The sequence below is a fragment of the Aethalodelphis obliquidens genome, unplaced genomic scaffold (assembly GCF_003676395.1).
Source record: "Aethalodelphis obliquidens isolate GAN/ISIS:26980383/991018 unplaced genomic scaffold, ASM367639v1 scaffold144, whole genome shotgun sequence".
Classification (NCBI taxonomy): domain Eukaryota; kingdom Metazoa; phylum Chordata; class Mammalia; order Artiodactyla; family Delphinidae; genus Aethalodelphis; species Aethalodelphis obliquidens.
The window spans coordinates 211842-231541 of NW_020838088.1; the positions used below are offsets into that span (position 1 = coordinate 211842).

Genomic DNA, 19700 nt, shown 5'->3' on the forward strand with positions numbered 1-19700 from the left:
CTTAGAACTACTTTTGCAGTGTTCCATTAGGTTTGGATCATTGTGTTTCCATTTTCATTTGTCCCCAGGTATTTTTTTATTTCCTTTTTTGATTTATTCAGTGACCCATTGATTGTTTAGTAGCATATTGTTTAGCTTCCACATGTTTCTGGTTTTTGCAGGGTTTTTTTCTTGTACTTGATTTCTACTTTCATGCTGTTGTGGTCAGAAAAGATGTTGGATATCATTTAAATCTTTTTAAATTTATTGACTTGTTTTTTGGTGTAACCTGTGATCTGTCTTGGAGAATGTTCCATGTGCATTTGAAAAGAATGCATATTTTCTTGCTTTTGGATGGAATGTTCTACATATATCCATCAAGTCTATAAGGTCTAATGTGTCACTCAAGGCCAGTGTTTCCTTATTGATTTTCTGTCTGAATGATCTATCCTTTGATGTAATTGGGGTGTTAAAGTCTCCTAATATTATTGTTTTACTGTCAATTTCTCCCTTTGTGTTTGTTCATATTTGCTTTATGTATTTAGATGTGAATGATAGTACACTTGATTTTGTCCCAGAGGCCTCTTAAACTCTCATTTTTTTTTTTTTTTTTTTTTTTTTTGTTTGGGGGCTTTTCTTTTTTTTTTTTTTTTTTTTTTTTTTTTGTTGGTTGCTTATGCGCAGGCTCAGCAGCCATGGCTCACGGGCCTAGCCACTCCATGGCATGTGGGATCTTCCTGAACCGGAGTACGAACCCGTGTCCCCTGCATCGGCAGGCAGACTCTCAACCACTGCACCACCAGGGAAGCCCTTAAACTCTCATTTTTAAAAAATTCTTCTTTCCCTTCATCTTGGGTCATTTCCACTACTCTGTCTTCCAGTTCTCTGATTCATTCCTCTGTATCATCTAATCTTCTGTTGATTCCTTCTACAGTATTTTTTATTTCAGTTATTGTAGTCTTCAGCTCTGTTTGATTCTTTATATTTTTTAACTCTTTTTTGAAATTCTCACTGTGCTCATCCATTTATGCTCGTCCATTCTCCTGAATTCAGTGAGCATCTATATGATCACTACCTTGAACTCTTTATTGGGTAGATAGCTTATCTCCACTTTGCTTAGTTCTTCTCCTGGGGTTTTGTCTTGTTCCTTCGTTTGAAACATATTCTTCTATCTCCCCATTTTGCCTAATTCTCTGTGTTCATTTCTATGTATTAGGCAGGTTGGTTATATTTCCTCATCTTGGAGAAGTGACCTTATGTAGGAGATGTCCTGTTGGGCCCAGTACCACACTCCCTTTTCATCACCAGAGCCCTATGCTCCAAGGATGCCCCCTATGTGGGCTACATGGGCTCTTCTATTGTGGTGGAGTAGACTACTGTGGGCACAGTGGTAGATTGGGTTGACCCCCAGCCCAGTTGGTTGCCAGGCTCTGCCTCTTGTCATAGTTGCCAATCTTCTCATGGGTGGGCCTGGGTCTTGGGGCAGCTGGTTGTGCAGCTGGAGGGCCCAAGGCTGGTGCCAGCCTGCTGGTGGGTGGGTAAGCTCCTGTTGCTATAGGCTAGAGGGAGGACTCCAAAATAGTGCTTGCCAGTACCAGTGTCCTTGTGGTAGAAGGAGCTCCCCAAAATGGCTACTGCCAGCATCTATGGCCCAGAGGGAGTCCCAGTTGTCTCCTGACTCTCTGGGAGGCTCGCCAAGATCAGCAAGTGGGTCCAAACCAGGCACTATGACTTAGAGCTTGTTAGATTTTGTGTGAAACCTTTAAGAACAGAGTTTCTGTTTCCCACAGCCCTCTAGCTCTCCCATACACAAGCTCCACTGGCTTTCAAAGAAGATTTTCTTGGAACTTGCTTTCCTAGTGCAGGAACACTGGACTGGGGAGTCTGATGTGGAGCTTGGACCCTTCACTCCCTGGGGAGACCCTCTGCGATTGTGATTATCCTCTCATTTGTGAGTTGCCTACCCAGGGGTGTGGGTCTTTACTATACCATGACTCCACCCCTCCTACCTGTCTCATTGTAGTTCCTTCTTTATATTTTTAGTTATGGAAAATCTTGCCTGTTAGTCTTCAGGTTATTCTCATAGACAGTTGCTCTGTAAATAGTTATAATTTTGGTGTGCCTGTGGGAGGAGGTGAGTTCAGGGTCTTCCTACTCCACCATGTTGGTCACACCTCAACCATTTTTAATTGTAGAATTCAGTGTCTTTTAGTACACTCACAAATGTACAGTTATCAACACTATCTAGCTCCAGAATATTTTCTTCATCCCAAAAGGAAACCCCAGGCCTCTTAGGCATTCATTCCCCATTATCTCCTCTCTTAGCCCCTGGAAACCATTCATTTGCTTTATGTCTTTATGGACCTGCCTATTATGGATATTTAATATAAATACAATCATACAATATGTGGCCTTTTGTGTCTGGCTTGTAACTCACTTGTCATTCTTTGCCCAGCCTCATGAAGTTTCACTTTATGTGTGTGCAGCTTAATATATAGCAACAGGCTCAAGGGAAACTTTTAAAAGACTTTTGGAGAATGATTTTCTGCACTAATCAATCATCTCTTGTATTCTTCCTCACAATGCTCCTCCTCTCTATGCCACAATCCATAGGATGCCTTTAGTCAAAATCCAAAGCAATCATAGGGCTCATCTTGATTGCTTCTCTTCTCTCAGGGATGACACCCTTGTGCTGCCAATTGTCTAGAATCTAAAAAAATTTGTAGTTATTTGATATATTTGCCCAGTTATCTAGTTATTCAAGGCAGGAGGATATGCCTAATACAAGTTTTTCCATCATTTGTCATTTGGTTTATTTGAGCATATTTTGCACAATTCTAGGACTATTTGCTTATAGAGTCCCCTCACCCTTTGTGAAGCCATACTGGAAAAGAACCAGCAAGTCAGCCTGGCGTCTACCTAACACACAGGAAAATTCACCCCTCCTTGCCATAGCAATGGGGAGAGTACACTATGTGTCTATCTTCACCCTGCTATCTCTTTTGGATCAACAGAATAAGCAGTGATCTAACTAAGAACTGTACACCAGTACCTTGTTCTTGCAGACCTCTCTCTGTATGTAATTCTCTTAGAGCTTCCACCTCTACTTGGTTTAAAAGAGGAAAGAACTATGCTCTCCCTTTCATCCACGAGAAAGGGATAGAATTGACTTTCACCATGTGCCAACCCTGGAGTCAGAATACCTTGGTTAAAATTCTATCTCCACTATTTACTGTGTGACTTTGGGCAAGCTACTTAACCTCTGTACTCCTTAGTTTGCTAATAATAACATTGTGAGTAGTAATGAATAGTAATTCCGTTAGTATATGTAAAGTGCTTAGAAGAGTGCCTGGTATATTACAAGTATTATGTAAGTATGAAGTACTATCGGTGTTGTTGTTATAATGAATGACACTGAACTCCCCGCAAAGTCTATGGCTCCCACAGTTCTTTACCTGTCACCCTTACCTGTCTCCTTACACTGATTTGGGAGAAGGAGGACTGGGACATTGTTGTAGATACACGGCTTAGACGGGTTTTGGTAAGGTCTTATGAAGGTATCAGGTCCCAATTATTGGACTTTTTTTTCATGATACATAATGCCTCTTTGTCCTCACCTATGAGTCCCATCAACCAATAGTAGGGAAACAAATTAAATCTAACTCAATATCCTACTTTGCTTGCATTTGCATGCATTTTTATAACAGCTTTTACTTATAGATGGAGATGTATTCTGTGAAATGTTTAGATAAACTAAAGCTGTCCAGATTTAATAGAATTTTTGGAGAATGAAGTAAAATAAGGCAGGGCAGTGACATGATCATATCTGTTGTTTAGAATCTTCATTTTATTGGAAGGTGGCAAGATGTAAGTTAAAGAGGCCAGTAAATGTTGTTGTAGTGGTTGGAGTTTATGGTTGCTTGCCTTTGGGAAGTGACAGGGAAGCCAGAGTGGGAATTGGAAGGATTCCTGAGATACTTTGGAGGTAATCATTGAGACCTGCCACTTATTGGAGCACTTGGTATTTGTCAGTCATGAAGACAATGAAGAAAAAGACCACGCATTTTACAGAAGGTGGAGATGCTGGCAACAGGGAAGACCAGAAAAGCAGGCTTATTAGAAGGATGAACTATGGTATTTGCCATCATTTTTGTAATCTGGTCAGTTAATAAAGAATGACTGCTTTCAAATTGGAAAAAAAAACACATAAATCTAATGATCTGCATGAAAAGCCGTTTATAGAGGATTCAGGATTTCTCCACCCCAACAACAAATCATTTGCTTCTATCACAACTAACCATTCCTTAATAACCATGATAACAATGCCTTACTCTTTTTAAGATCTCTTCTCTTTCTCTCCTTAAATATTTTCTGGAACCATTTACTTCAAAGTTGTTAGTGGCAACTTTGCATTTATAATGAGCCACTGTTTTCCTAAAAACAAATACTAAGAACACATCCCTGGGAATTCCCTGGTGGTCCAGTGATTAGGACTCCCGTGCTCTCACTGCCTGAGAGGGCCCGGGTTCAATCCCTGGTCAGGGAACTAAAATTCTACAAGCTGCGCAGTGCAGCCAAAAAAAAAAAAATTAAAAAAAAAAAGTTAAAAGAAAGAACATATCCTTCTTTCTGTTGCATATATTTCAAGCTAACCAATCAACAACAGATTCACTTAGATTAGTACCAAAAGCCTTAGCAACAAAAAGTTTTGTGTGATAAGTGACTAAATGGGGCCAATTTCTGTTAGTGCTTCTAATACCCCAGTGTGGCTGAGTAAGGTCTAAGGAAACATAAATAGGATAGAGATGTGTGGGAGAAACGAAAAACTATTGGATTCTAAATAAGAGTGTTGAGGAAAGGTGGGATCTTTTAAACACAGTATTGAGGGAGATACAAGGGTATGGTACAAACTGGGAGACAGAGGGCATGATACTGAGATCGAAGCAGTAAAATTTTATGACTGACTTTTGATATCTGAAAATCTAGGTATGTAGGATTATGGACTCAGAAGCTCACCTAATGAAAAGGCCTCACATGCTCAGGAGTGCCTCAAAAAGGTAGCTTCCAGTTGCCCTGTACATCCTAAACTTACAAAAATGTGTCTGCTTGGAGGGTCTATATTTATCTTATGACTCAGCAACAGAAACAGGTGGCTGGGTCTTTTTATGCTCCTATCTTGAATCTTTTTTCCAAATGTACGTACTGTTACCATATTTCTGATTATTAAAAGAATATAATATGTTTATGGGGGAAAAGGGGAAAAGAATAGGAAATTATCAGAATGAAAGTGAAAACCACAATCCCAGTCATTACTTCCTTCCTTAATTTACCTCACTCCCTCCAATTTGGTTGCAAGAACTGAAGTGCAAGGAAAATGGTGGCTATTAGTGACTGGGGAGAGGGTGGGTGGAGGGAAGACTGCTCCCTTTCTGTTCTTGTATTTTAGAAGAGGATGAATAATCCTCTCTCTCCACACAACCATTAAAACATTGTTAATATGACTATGGGAAAATGCAGCCCTTCTCTGGTAATCAGAGAAAGGCAAATTCCAACTACAGGGAGAAGGGGCCACTTTTGACCTCTGGAATTAGCAATGACAAAAATGAGTGACAGGGCCTGGTGGGGGGTGGTGGGTGGTTGGTAAGCCGTTCCATTTCTGCAGCACAGTTGGTGGGAGGGGAAAGTGGGGACCAGAGTTGGAGGATGACATAATCCTCACGTGATCAGGAGATGACGTGAAGTCCTCATATTCCCGGGCTTCTTTCTCCTCTGGGTACCAGCTCCTTACTGCCCTGCAGGCGTTCGTGCTTGTGGCCAAGAGAAAGAGGACGTAAATTCTTTAAATCCCAGAAGGTTGGTGTGAGGGAACCACTGGGACTCTTGGGGTGGTAGTGACTGAATCTAGTGCCTGGAATATGTCTAGGATTGCTTTCTCCAAACCCGTGCAAACTCGTCGGAGATAATTATATTTTTGAAGGGGGGTGGGGCTGGAGTAGGTGGAAGTCTCCTGAGAGACATCAGAGGTTTAGTGTAGTTTAGAAATATTCAGCTTCTCTCAGACTAGCAAGATTTCCCTTTATCCTTCTTCTCTTTTCCCAACTCCGCTGGAGGAAATGAGGTGTGGGCTGGTGCGTGGAGAAAGGCTGGAATCCTGAGGTGGAGACAGAGAAATTTAGAGATAATTTGAAAACAGTTCGCCTCATTCAATGCTAGCCTGCGAGAGGGATGTGGAGGAGGGGGGGGGGGGGGGGGGGGACGGGGCCCTTGGGGGATTGGGCGGGGGGGTGGGGGGGGGGTGGGGGGCAGAGATTCGGTAGGAAGGGATAAGAACAGGAGGGGAAACAGGAGGTGGGAAATTTGGGGCGACACGGTGATGAGGATCCTAGATTCAAGATAATAACGTGTGTCTTGTCTCTGGCGCTGGTCGATCCACAGAGAACTCCCTCCTTCCCGCCCCTTCCTTTCTGTCTGCAGGTCTGAGGGTCTGTGTTCACAGACATCTCCAGGCAAGTAAAAGAGGAGGAAACTATCCCGAATCGTCTCAGGGAGGGGAGCACTCAGACGGGGGTCTCTGAGGGTGAGAGTTGGGAAGGGCAAGAGCTGGGTAAAATTTGTAGCGGCCCCACAGCTCAACTCCCTGTCTCGCTCCCCTCCTGCCGCCCATCAGAGAGGCCATTAGCCTCGTCTGCTGGAGAAATGGTGGGCTGCTGAGGGAGGGGAAAGGGGGCGGAGAAGGGGTAGGGGAGAGAGGGGTGCATCTCGAACTTCGGAGGGCTGGACCAGTGAAGCAGGGGTGGGAGATTAGGCGACTATCTAGCTTCAGAGAGAAACTGACAATCTTGAATGAAAAGAAATGAAGCAATCTTACTCTACATTTTCTCCCTGGCCTTAAGCAGGAAACCGCAACAGCATGCAAAAATCCTGCAAAGAAAATGAAGGAAAGCCCAAGTGCAGCGTGCCAAAGAGGGAGGAAGAACTCCCCTATGGAGAATTCGAACGCCAGCAAACAGAAGGGAATTTTAGGCAAAGGTTGCTTCAGTCTCTCGAGGAATTTAAAGAGGACATAGACTATAGGCATTTTAAGGATGAAGAAAAGACAAGAGAGGGAGACGAGATGGAAAGGTGTTTGGAAGAGATAAGGGGTCTGAGAAAGAAATTTAGGGCTCTGCATTCTAACCATAGGCATTCTCGGGACCGTCCTTATCCCATTTAATGCATTTCTCCCCTGAATTCAACTATTTTCTGTTATTAATACTGCAACATTGGTTCCCTTTGTCTGCGTTTTCTTGCTAAATATTTGCTACTATTTTATTCCAATCCTTCAGTGTTCCTTTGATTTACATATGACTCGTTACCATTTCATCCTTTAACCCAATCTCACTCATTTAATAGGGTTGTTTCATTCGTTTGCATGGGAAGATGCTCATTGTATATTGTAAAGTGAAAATAATATGTTGCAAAAGGATATATATAGATATGTCTATCTATATATATCTTATAGGTACATTTATACATGTCATAATGCAAAAAAAGTCTGAATTATTATACACCAAAAGGTTAACAGTGAATCTCTGTGATCTGTATTTTATTTTATTTTTTGCCTATCTGCATCTTTTCATTTTCCAAAATAATGAATAATATAAATGTGTGTATATGTGTGTATTACTTGTGTCACGAAAAAACTAAAATAAACAGACACAATAAAAGAACTTGTCAATCACCTTTGAAGGGCAATGAAACACTTAATAAACTCTTAATAACAGAACTATAAGAAAGAAATGTAAACTTCAAATTATCTCTGAATCTCTTAGCCAGAGAAATAAAACTGGCAATTAGTGTAGATACACTTGCTTAAGACTCAGTCTTTTCATGGGAAAACATTTGCCTCACAGGGCTGCTGTGGGGAAGAAATGAGGTGACTGAGCTGTGCTTGGTGGGCTCTTGTTCCCACCTATGCATACAGAACCCCAACCCACTACAGAACATCAGTTTTGAGGGAGGGATTGTCCTGGCATGACTCAACCAGCGCTCAGGAACAAGTCCAATAGGCAGGGAGGTGGGGACTTCCATGCCAGGCCTCTGCTGTTGAGCCCCACCCCTGGCTCCCCTGGGTCCTGCCAGGCCTGCTGGGCACTGCTGCCTTTTCTGCTGGGCCCTTTGCTCTCTGCTAGCCCTACTGCTGGTGGTGCAGTGGAGTCCTTGAGTGCCAAAGCCCCGTTGAGTTTCCTGGAGTCCCCAGTGCGTTGAATCCCCACTCTGTCTTCTAAAGCTTCTCTCTGCTTTATAGTGATGCTTAACAGAGGTGGGGACTGTTCCAGGATTGCTTGGGCCACAGTGTTTAGCAGAGTTTTTAGTAAAACAGCCCCTTCCATTTTCAGCCACAGGACACTTCCTCCATAGGAGTCAGACATGATGAGTCCATTTTGGGGGTTGGACCAGGGTTCAAATTTGAGCAAAGGATGTCACGCTATAGTCAGAGTTGCTGCTTGAAGTCTAAGAACTGAGGTTTTGTCTTCTTGCTCTTGTGGGATGATTCCTCCCTGAAGGCTCCTGTCAGGCCTGCCCTACTGGTTCAGAAGACTCTCAGGAGACATGTGTAAATTGCAAAAAGTAATGCAGGAAATAGATCTAGGGAAACAATCCCCTTCTCTCCATCCCTTCCAATCCTGAAACATGTGTAAGAATTCTTTGTAAGACTCATATATGTATAACACATATTATATATATAAACATATACACATATATAGAAATATATGTATTTATACCTTTTAGTGTATATATGTACATATATTGTTTTATGTATATGTATATATGTATACTTAAGCATTATTTCTTAACTGGACTTTGCATTTTCCATTTCAAAGTAAAGACTATAATATTTCATTATATTTTATCATTTCATTATATTTCTATTGATTACTGCTGTGACTTACGCATAGTGGGTACTTAATAAATGTTTACTTAATTAGAATTCTAGTGTTCTTGGCCCAGTTTTACTTCTGATTGCATAAAATTGGAAATAATCTATTTCTCTAGAAACTGTAACTTACATTTTCAAAAAGAACCCAATAAGAAAGGAATTATTCCCTAAATTCAGTCTATAAAACTATTATATATAACCTTGTATAATTAATTGATGTCTCTCAAAAAGTCAGCTCCTGACATTATAATCTTCTAGAGTGCTTATTACAAATACAAATTTATGACAAATAGCTCCCCATACACACACATACTCTTACAAAGTCAGAATTTCTGTGCATATAGCCTTGGAATCTTCATTTTGGGGTTCCCATGAAATTATGTTCTTCAAAACTGCTTCAAAAATCCTCATTATAGACCCTGTTTCAGCTGAGCAGTGCAGAAGGAGTCTTCTTATAACCAAAGAGCCTAATTGTTTACAATTCGTAATTAAGGGCTCCTGAAAGTCAAAATGGTTGGTACCATAGCCTGAAAATTGAGGGTACTCATCAAGTAAATCTATGTGGAGAATAAGCATTATCCAACCTTAGTAGAAGGCAAAAAGACAAATGAAAAATGAATAAAATAAAACAAGTTGTTATCTACCTATCATATAGACAAATGTTTACTTACAATACTCAGTTTTATTGAGGATGTAGGCATTTTCATACTCAATGAAAGAGTAAATTGCTATGTTCATATTTTTTGCTTCTATTCACAATAAATACCAAAAGCTCTATACTCTGCATACTCCATGACTCCCAAATTCTACTGCTTAAACTTTGTCCTAAGGAAATAATCACAGCAGTGAGCAAATATTTAGCTATAAGCATTTTTATTTAAAGATTTTACACATTTTCAAGGAGGTTTTTTAACCTAAGAATCAAGTACATGGACTATCCAATCAGAAGAAAATGAACATAGATTCCTACTAGCCACATACACAAAGATACATCCCAGGTGGATTAAAGATGAAAATGTGTAAAACAGAAATAGAATATTGCAATGAAAATTAAGAAAAAAACTATATAGTCTTGTAATGTGATTATCTTCTTAAACATGAAAGAAAATCCAGAAGTTGTAAAGGAAAAAAATATTAAATATCCAAAAACAAGAAATAGCCTGGGAAAAAAATATTTGCAATATCATAACAGATAACAGGAAAATATCTCTAATACCTCAATAGCTTTTACAAAGGGAAAGGAAAAACATAAATAAACCCATAAAAATATGCACATACCATATTAACCAGAATTCCACTGCTTTGTATTACAATAGAGATATATGTACACATGTGCACAGAATGCCTAGATGGATGTTTATTGTGACATTGTAAGAGCCAAAATATTGGAAATAGCCTAAGTCATCAAAAGGGAAAGGTCAAATAAACTGTGGTCTAGCTATACCAAGAAAACTACATGGTAGTTAAAAAGAATGAGATTCTTATATTGAAGCCTCTCCAGGAATAATTGTTAAATAAAGACATTATATATCTTTATGTTGCTATTGTCACAAATAATGAATTACCTAGTTCATCTTAATATACTGCTTTAACCACACATCCAATTTCAACCTCCTTCCCACAATTAAACACTTATCAGTTTTATGGATATCCATCTAGAAATTTATATATTTCTGTTTTGTATTTTAACTAAATATTATGATGTTACATTATGACTTTCAGCAGCTCTTAATTATGAATTATAAACCAGTAGGCTCTCTGATTATAAGAAGACTCCTGCACAGCTCACCTGAAACAGGGTCTATGGTGAGTGCGCATATTAACATAACTTTACAATTATTGTTTTATGCATTTGTCTTTTAAGTCATATAGAAGAAAAAGAGGAGTTATAAACCAAATATGCAAAACTGCTTGCTTTTTAATTTAGCTATGTAGCTACCTTTACCATTGTTGTTTATGTCTTCATATGACTTTGAGTTACGCATTTACCTTGTGTCTCTTTATTTCAGCTTGGAAGTCTTATAGGACTTTCCAAAGGTCAGTAAATACAAACGTAAATGAATCTACTTTCTCTAGTATGACTATAACTTATGTTATTCAAACCATTCCCCTGTTAATTAACGTTCAAACTATTTCTATATTTTGCCCACTAAAAGAATTGCTGTCTGCAATGAGCATGCTTGTACAGATATTCAATTTACTAGTGCTTTTATTTCTATAGAATAGATTCTGGAAAGTAAGATTGCTTGATCAAAAAGTACGTGTTCTGGGAATTCCCTGGCTGTCCAGTGGTTAGGACTCTGCACTTTCACTGCAGAAGGCGTGGGTTAAATCCCTTGTCAGGGAACTAAGATCCAGCAAGTTGGGCAGCGGGGCCAAAAAAACAAAAATTTCGTGTCCTTTTACATTTCCCAGCCTCCCTTGCACATATGTTGGGGCCATCAAATGTAATATAAGACACATCTAAGGCTTATAAACACTGCGGGGTGACCTCTCCACACTCCTTTCAGTAACCTTGGAAACCATGTGTGCCATCTGGAACACATAACTGTGAGATGAATGCAGGCTAGATACCCAAATAATCCATGGAGCAGAGCCATGCTGTAGAGCCAATAACTCTCACTGAACTGACATGAAGGAGTAATAAACCATTTTAAAGTCACTGAGATAGCCTAGTTCATCTTAATATACTGCTTTAACTACACCTTAACACAATTTCAAACCCCTCCCAACAATTAAACACTTAACAGCTTGACAGCTATCCATATAGAAATTTATATATTTCTGTTATACATTTTAACTAAAAGTTATAAAATTACATTTACTGTCCTACTGTTTTTTACTTAACAATATTCCTGGAGATGCTTCAATAAAGAATCTCATTCTTTTTAATGACTATGCGGTTTTCTTTGAGGATAGTTTATTTGACCTTTCCCTTTTGATGACTTGGGCTATTTCCAACATTTTGACCCTTACAAACAATTCCACAATAAAAATCCATCTATGCATTTCTGAGCATGTGTGTATATATATCTAGGTAAATTAAAGCAGTGGAAGTGCTGGGTCATATGGTATGTGCATAATTTTACTTGTTTGTTTATTTACCATAGTGTATGCCAGAAACATATACCTCACCTCAAAAGTCCTGATGAATATTGATGCAAAAATCCTCAACAAAATGCTAACAAACTAAGCCAGCAGAATATTGAAAGGATTTTACATCATGATGAATTGGGATTTATGCACAAAATGAAAGGGTGATTCAATATATGAAAATCAATTAATGTAATATATATTACATTAATATAAGAAAGGAGAAAAACCACATCATCTCAAGTTATGCAAAAGAAAGCATTTGACAAACTCCAACACTGTTTCATAATAGAAACACTCAACAAACTAAGAATATAAGAGGATTGTCTTACATGATAAAGGGCATTTATGAGAAACTCAATGCTAAATAATACTCAACAGTGAAAGATTGAAATCTTTCCATGTAAGATCAGGAATAAGACAAGGATGCCTGCTTTCATCAATATTGTACTAAAAGTTCTAGCCAGAGAAATTAAGCAAGAAAAAGACATTAATCAAATCCAAATTGAAAAAGAAGTATCTTTATTTGCAGGTGGTGTGATACTATATATAGTAAATCCAAAAGAATATACAAGAAGGCTACTGGAGCTAATAGATGAACTTGTCAAATTGCAAGACACAAGATCAGCCATCCAAATTCTGTTGTATTTCTATATACTAGCAATGAGCAATCCAAAAATGAAATTAAGAGAACAATTCTATGTACAAAAGCATGAAAAAGACCAGAATACTTAGGAATAAATTTAACCAAGGAAGTTCAATATATGTACACTGAAAATTAAAAAACTACTGAAAGTAATTAAATAAGACCTAAGTAAGTGGAAAGATACCCCATGCTCATGAATTAGAAGACCTAATATTGTTAAAGTGGCAATAATTCCCAAAGCAATCTACAGATTCAATGTGATTCATATCAAAACAAGAACAATCCAGAAATGGATTTTCCAGAAATGGAAAAGCTAATAGTAAAATTCATATGGAATCGCAAGAAATCCCAAATAGTAAAAAAGAAACCTTGGGCACAAAAACAAAGTAAAAATACTCACACTTTCTTATTTCAAAACCCTACAAATTTATAGTAATCAGAAGAGTGTAGTACTGTCATAAGGATAAATATATAGATAAATGGAATAGAACTGAGAGTCCAGAAATATGTCTATGGTCAATTGATTTTTGACAAGGGTGATAAGTCCATTCAATTGGAGAAAGAATAAGCTGTTCCACAAGTGGTGATGAAACAATTGAATATCCACATGCACAAGAGGGAAGTTAGACCCCAACTCACATTATATCCAAAAAGTAAACTCAAACTGGATTACAGACCTAAATATAGGAGTTAAAATCATAAAACTTTTGGAACAAAATGTAGGAGTAAATCTTCATAACCTTGTATTTGGCAATGGATTCTTAAAAATTACACCAAAAGCATGAGCAAAAAAAAAATAGATAAATTGGACATCATCAAAATTAAAAACATTTGTGCATCAAAGGACACTACCAAGAAAGTGAAAAGGCAACTTACAGAATGGAAGAAATATTTATAAATCATATATCTGATAAGGGTCTAGTATCTAGAATATATAAAGAACTCCTGCAACTCAACAACAAAAAGACAAACAACTCAATTAAAAAATTAGCAAAGGACTTTATTGTAGACTTTTCTCCAAAAAAGATATACAGTTGATCAAAAGTAACATTAAAATATGTTCAACATTATTAGTCATTAGGGAAATGGAAATCAAAACCACAATGAGATACCACTTACACCCACTAGGATGGCTCTAATCTGTAAAACTGAAAATAGCAAGTGTTGGTAAGGACATGAAGAAATTGTAATCCTTATAGATTGCAGGTGGGAATGTAAAATGTTACAGCCCCTGTAGAAAAAAAGTTTGCCAGTTCTTCAAAAAGTTAAACAGAATTACTGTATGATCCAATAATTCCACTCCTAGAAATGAACCCCAAAGAATTTAAAATAGGTACTCAAACTGCTGTACAGAAATGTTCATAGCAACACTATTCACAATAGCCTAAAGGTGGAAACAACCCAGATATCCATCAAATGATGAGTTGATAAACAAAATGTGTTATGCCCATACAATGGACTATTACTCAGTCCTAAAAAGGAATGAAGTACTGATACATTCTACAACGTGGATGAATCTTGAAAACAATATGCCAAGTGAAAGAAGCCAAACATAAAAGGTCACATATTGTATGATGCCATTTGTATGAAATGTCAAAATATGTAAATACATAAAGACAAAAAACAAATTAGTTGTTGCCAGGGCTGGGGACAGGGCGGAATGGGGAGTAACTGTCTAATGGGTACAGGGTGTCCTTTGGGAGTAATGAAAATGTTTGGGAACTAGATAGAAGTAACAGTTGTACAACTTTGTGACTATACTAAATGCCACTGAATTGTACACTTAAAATAGTTAATTTTATTTTATGTGAATTTCACTTCAATACAAAATTATATGCATTTTAATTATTAGAAATATTTCCAAATTTTGCTCCTAAGAGTTTGTACCAATTTACAGTAGCATCAGCAATGCATAAGACTGTCTATTCCCCTCACATCATCAGGAATGTGTTAAAAACCTTTTTGATCTGTAGTCTTCTCAGACTACCCCAGCTCTTGAAGACTGCCACTTTCTCTAAGCTGTTTTTGACCTTCACATTTTAGTCCATAATCATTCTCTAAATATGCTCATGTCAATGGGTTTTACCTACTTAGCCAGAACACCATTTCCAACAGGTCAGTTGTGTCCTCTTAAACCTATCTCAATGTTAGAAATAAAGTGCTTTGCGTTAGTGTTTTCTACATTTAGATCCATGAACTTAAAACTATGTTATAGATATTATGCTAATTTTACAGATAAAGAAACTGAGGTTCAAAGTTTTTATGTAATACTTTTTAACACTGGAGTGTGTCAAGGCTGGGATTCTAGCTCCCAATCTACTTATCATTCCGTGTGTCCTTCTTATGAAGTGATGAGACCAGTTTATCAGCTTCTACACATTCACATTTTAATGGCCATACTATATAATGCATATATGTAGGTTCACTTAATGACACCCCCTGATGAGGATGAGAATGGCAGTGAACTTCTGTTCTTCAGGCTGAGAAGTCTGGGACTGAGGACCATATGTATTTGAAAGGCTATCTTTATTCCATTCTAAAAGCCAAGTTGTTTCTAGATCTGTGTCAACTTTCAAATGCTATTCCTTAGCTATTTTCTTTATTCTTGGGCAGTCACTTTTTAAAAATTTATTGTTAATTTAACTGGCAGTACAGTTTGCTTTTATTATTTGTTTTCATCAATTTGTGTATTTGTATGTGTATGTGTATTTGTATGTGTATGTGTATTTGTAATTTGTGTATGTGTATTTATAATTCAGAGGAATTTTTGAGCAACATTTTCAAGTTCCAAAACAGATTCCTTGTAATTTGAATTGAAATAAATTTATATAAAGGAATTTATGCATAATTTTCATTTTTCACAGTAGTTGTCCCACATAAGATCTTGGACTCCTATCTTCTAAATAATCCAAAGGTGTGCTTATTGTCTATCCTCTCAGCATTCCATGGTAACAAGGCTGCGAGCTGCTAAGAACTTACATGTAAATAAGTAACTCAAAGTTCCTTTTTACCTGGAGAAGGTAGTGGTTTCTACCCCACTACATCATCCTCTTAAAGAACATTTCTCCAAAAGTACCTATCTCACAGGACTATGGGAGGAAGAAGAAATAAGATACTAAATAGCAGTGATTTTATAAGATTTCATACTTGAAAAAAATGAATCCATTAAACAGGAACAATATATGATGTAGGAATGCCAGCAAGTAAACTTTCACGGTATTCCAGGAAAAATATAACTGGGTATCTTGAACCTGAACCATGGCAATAACAGGCAGTAGGTTTGGGAAAAAGTAGGCAGAGGCAAAAGACAATTAGAAGGTTGAACTCTCAAGGAATTGATGAGATTGAGGGAAGTGAGGGAATAAAAGGAAAGGATAATACCCACATTTCTGAATACCCACGTTCAAAGTATGTTGGCATTATTTATTTAGACGGGAAACATGGTGGTAGCTTAAATGTGTGTAGTGGTAGAAGAGTTGGATAGAAAAAGTAGTTCTAGAGGCATATTAAAAAGTTAGATCCCAGGGCTTCCCTGGTGGCGCAGTGGTTGAGTCCGCCTGCCAATGCAGGGGACACGGGTTCGTGCCCCGGTCCGGGAGGATCCCACATGCCACGGAGCGGCTGGGCCCGTGAGCCATGGCCACTGAGCCTGTGCGTCCGGAGCCTGTGCTCCGCAACGGGAGAGGACACAACAGTGAGAGGCCCACGTACAGCAAAAAGTTAGATCCCAATCAAAATCCCAGCAAGTTATTTGGTGGACATCACAAAATATTCTAAGGTTTATATGGAGAGGTAAAAGACCCAGAATAGCCACCACAATACTGAAGAGCGATGAAATTAGAGGACTGGCACTACAACCCAAATGCAAGACTTTCCATAAATCTACAGTAATAGTGATAGTGTGGTATTTGCAAAAGAATAGAACAATAGATCAATGGAACAGAATAGAGAGCTCAGAAATAGACCCACATAAATAGAGTCAACTGACCTTTGAGAAAGGAGCAAGGGCAATACAATACAGCAAAGATGGTTTTTTCAATAAATGGTGCTGGAACAACTGGACATCTACATGCAAAAGAATGACTGTAGACACAGACCTTACACCCTTCATAAAAATTAACTCAAAATGGATCACAGACCTAAATGTAAAATGCAAAATTATCAAACTACTAGAAGGTTACATAGGAGAAAACCTAGGTGACCTTGGGCATGGCGATGACTTTTTAGATACGACATCAAAACCATGATACATGGAAGAAATACTTGACTAGATGGAGTTAATTAAGATGAAAATCTTCTGCTCTGAAAAAAACAATTCAAGGGAATGAGAAGACAAGCCACAGACTGGGAGAGAACATTTGCAGAAGACACATCTGAGAAGGGACCATTATCCAAAATATACAAAGAACCCTTAAAATTCAACAATAAGAAAACAAAAAACCTGATTAAAAAATGGGCCAAAGACTTTAACAGATACCTCACCAAAGAAGAGATACAGATGGGAAGTAAGCATATGAAAAGATGCTCCACATCATATGTTATCATGGAAATGCAAATTAAAACAACAATGAGATACACTACACATTTATTAGAATGATCAAAATCCAGAACACTGACAACACCAAATGCTGGCAAGGAAGTGGAGCAACAGGAACTCTCATTCATTGCTGGTGGGGCTGAAAAGTGGTTTAACCACTTTGGAAGACTGGCAATTTCTTACAAAAGTAAACATCCTCTTACCATATGATCCAGCAATCATGCTCCTTAATATGTACCCAAAGGAGTTAAAAACTTATGTCCACACAAAAACCTGCACACAGATGTTTGTAGAAGTTTTTTTCATAATTGCCAAAACCTGGAAGCAACCAAGATGACTTTTACTAGATGAATGGATAAATAAACTGTGGAACATCCAGACAGTGGAATATTTTTCAGCGCTGAAAAGGAATGAGCTATCAAGCCATGAAGACATGGAGGAAATTTAAATGCATATTACTAAGTGAAAGAAAGCCAGTCTGAAAAGGCTACATACTATATGATTCCAACTATATACATGACATTTTGGAAAAGACAAAACTATGGAGACAGTAAAAAAATCAGTGGTTGCCAAGGGCTGGGGGTGGGTATGAATAGGTGAAGCACAGAGGATTTCTAGGGCAGTGAAAATACTCTGTATGATACTCTAATGATAGATGTTGTACACTTTTCTGAACCCATAAAATGCACAACACCAAGAGTGAACCCTAAGATAAACTATGGGCTTTGGGTAATTTTGACGTGTTGATTTAGGTTCATGAATTGTAACAAATATACCATTCTGTTGAGTAATGTTGATAAAGATGGGGGCTATTCAAGGGGTATATGGGAAATCTCTGTACCTTCCTCTCAATTTTGTTGTGAACTAAAATTTTTCTTTTAAAAAGATGCTTTTTAATATTACTTTTAAAAAATTATACACAAATGGAATCATATCCACCCAAGTGTTACATTCTCTAGGACTTGTGGGTTGATTGATTGTATGGGATAAGAGAGAAGGTATTGTTTGTATGTTGGCACCAATCACCATAGGGTTCATGAGAAAAGGAGGAGGAATCAGGTAAGGAAAGTTATAAGGGCAAGGGGAAGATGGCAAGATCATATTTGGATGGATTGAGTTTGAGGTGTCTATGGGATATCCAGATGGTACTGTTTGATACACTGTAAACAGAGAAGTGAAAACATAACAGGATCTTAAGAAACACCATTTGGGAGGCAACAGAACTTAATGTCTAGGACCACATGCCATGTAGTCCAACAACCTGGATATAAATACCAGATCTGACTCTTCATTTAACTGTGTGAACTTAAGCATGTTATATAACCTCCATGGACCTCATACAGACATATTTTGACTAGAACGACCTCCCTACAAAAGTGCATATAACCCTGCTTATAACGTGTGCACACGTGCGCACACACACACACACACACACACACACTCAGAGGGAAGTTGGATGCAATTTTGGGTAGTCTACAGACTTCTCCAGTGAGAGTACCCAGTCTAGGTTAATCAATCTGGTCAGAAGGTAAGAGTTCCTTGGAAACTGACCTGTCTGGTTGAGAGGCCACTGGGAAGATGGTCCGGTAGGAAGCAACACTTCAGTAAGCCTAGGCTCCTCCCAGGGCTCTAGAAATGGTAATTTGGAGGTGAAAGGTGCAGCAGACTGCACCACATAATCCATGTGGGATAGAGTAGACAGGGTTCAGGGAAGCTTCCACCTGGGCACTGTGAATAAAGGCAGAGAACAGGCAGGCCTAGCGGGGATAGAGGCGGTAGTACAGAGCCTTCCTGGTAATCAGAGAATGGTAAACTCTGGTCTTTGTGGCCCCTTGAATAGGAGGATGGTTGAAAGGTCCAATGAACTAGGGTGGGATGTGGGTGAAGGGGACAGTATACTCATGCTCCAGATCAGAAGCATCTATTTTAAAACGCTGAAAACTTTTACTATGTATGTAGCCAAACAAACACACTTTGTACAAATTAGTGCAATAAAGGTAATGTTGTATTTCTACTGAAACAAATAATTTTCTTTAAGAAATGTATTTTTTTCCTACCTTGAATGTTTTCTTTCATCAAATAAAAAATCTTTATTAACTTTTCTGATTATCAGAATAAGAAAATTTTATGGGAAAAGGGGAAAGAAAGAAAAAATATTAAAAAGAAAAATCCCTCCTTAAAGTCTATTCATCCCATCTTGACAGCCTGCTCTGTATTAATTTCATGCATTTTCAAAACACAGGAAAAATGAATATCAGTGAATGTTGAGGAAAGAAGTGGACTTAGGAGATCTATGCCTGGGGAGCAAAGGAAAGAAAGAAAATATGTCAGAAAACTTGTGCCAGTGGCCAGTAGCCGCAAGGGAAACTGTAGTCCCTTTCTGTTAAACAGAGAAAGGGAAATGAATGCCACAAGGAGAAGAGAACACTTTTTACCTCTCAGATTGGCAAAGACAAAAATGTGTGATGTGATGATGTGGGAAGAGTGAAATAAGAGGGCAGGGATAGAGTGAGGGGAAATTAGTG

General features: G+C 38.2%; 1 protein-coding gene across 1 annotated transcript; it reads left to right on the forward strand.

Moving 5' to 3' along the window:
* The first annotated feature begins 6889 nt into the window (after positions 1–6889).
* Positions 6890–7390, forward strand: TCEAL7 (transcription elongation factor A like 7). Its single transcript, XM_027099832.1, has one exon. The coding sequence runs from the start codon at positions 6890–6892 to the stop codon at positions 7190–7192; it is 303 nt and encodes a 100-aa protein (XP_026955633.1). The 3' UTR covers positions 7193–7390.
* Positions 7391–19700: the final 12310 nt, after the last annotated feature.

Coding starts and splice junctions, on each gene's coding strand:
- TCEAL7 (XM_027099832.1), top strand. CDS start 6,890: ATGCAAAAATCCTGCAAAGAAAATGAAGGAAAGCCCAAGTGCAGCGTG.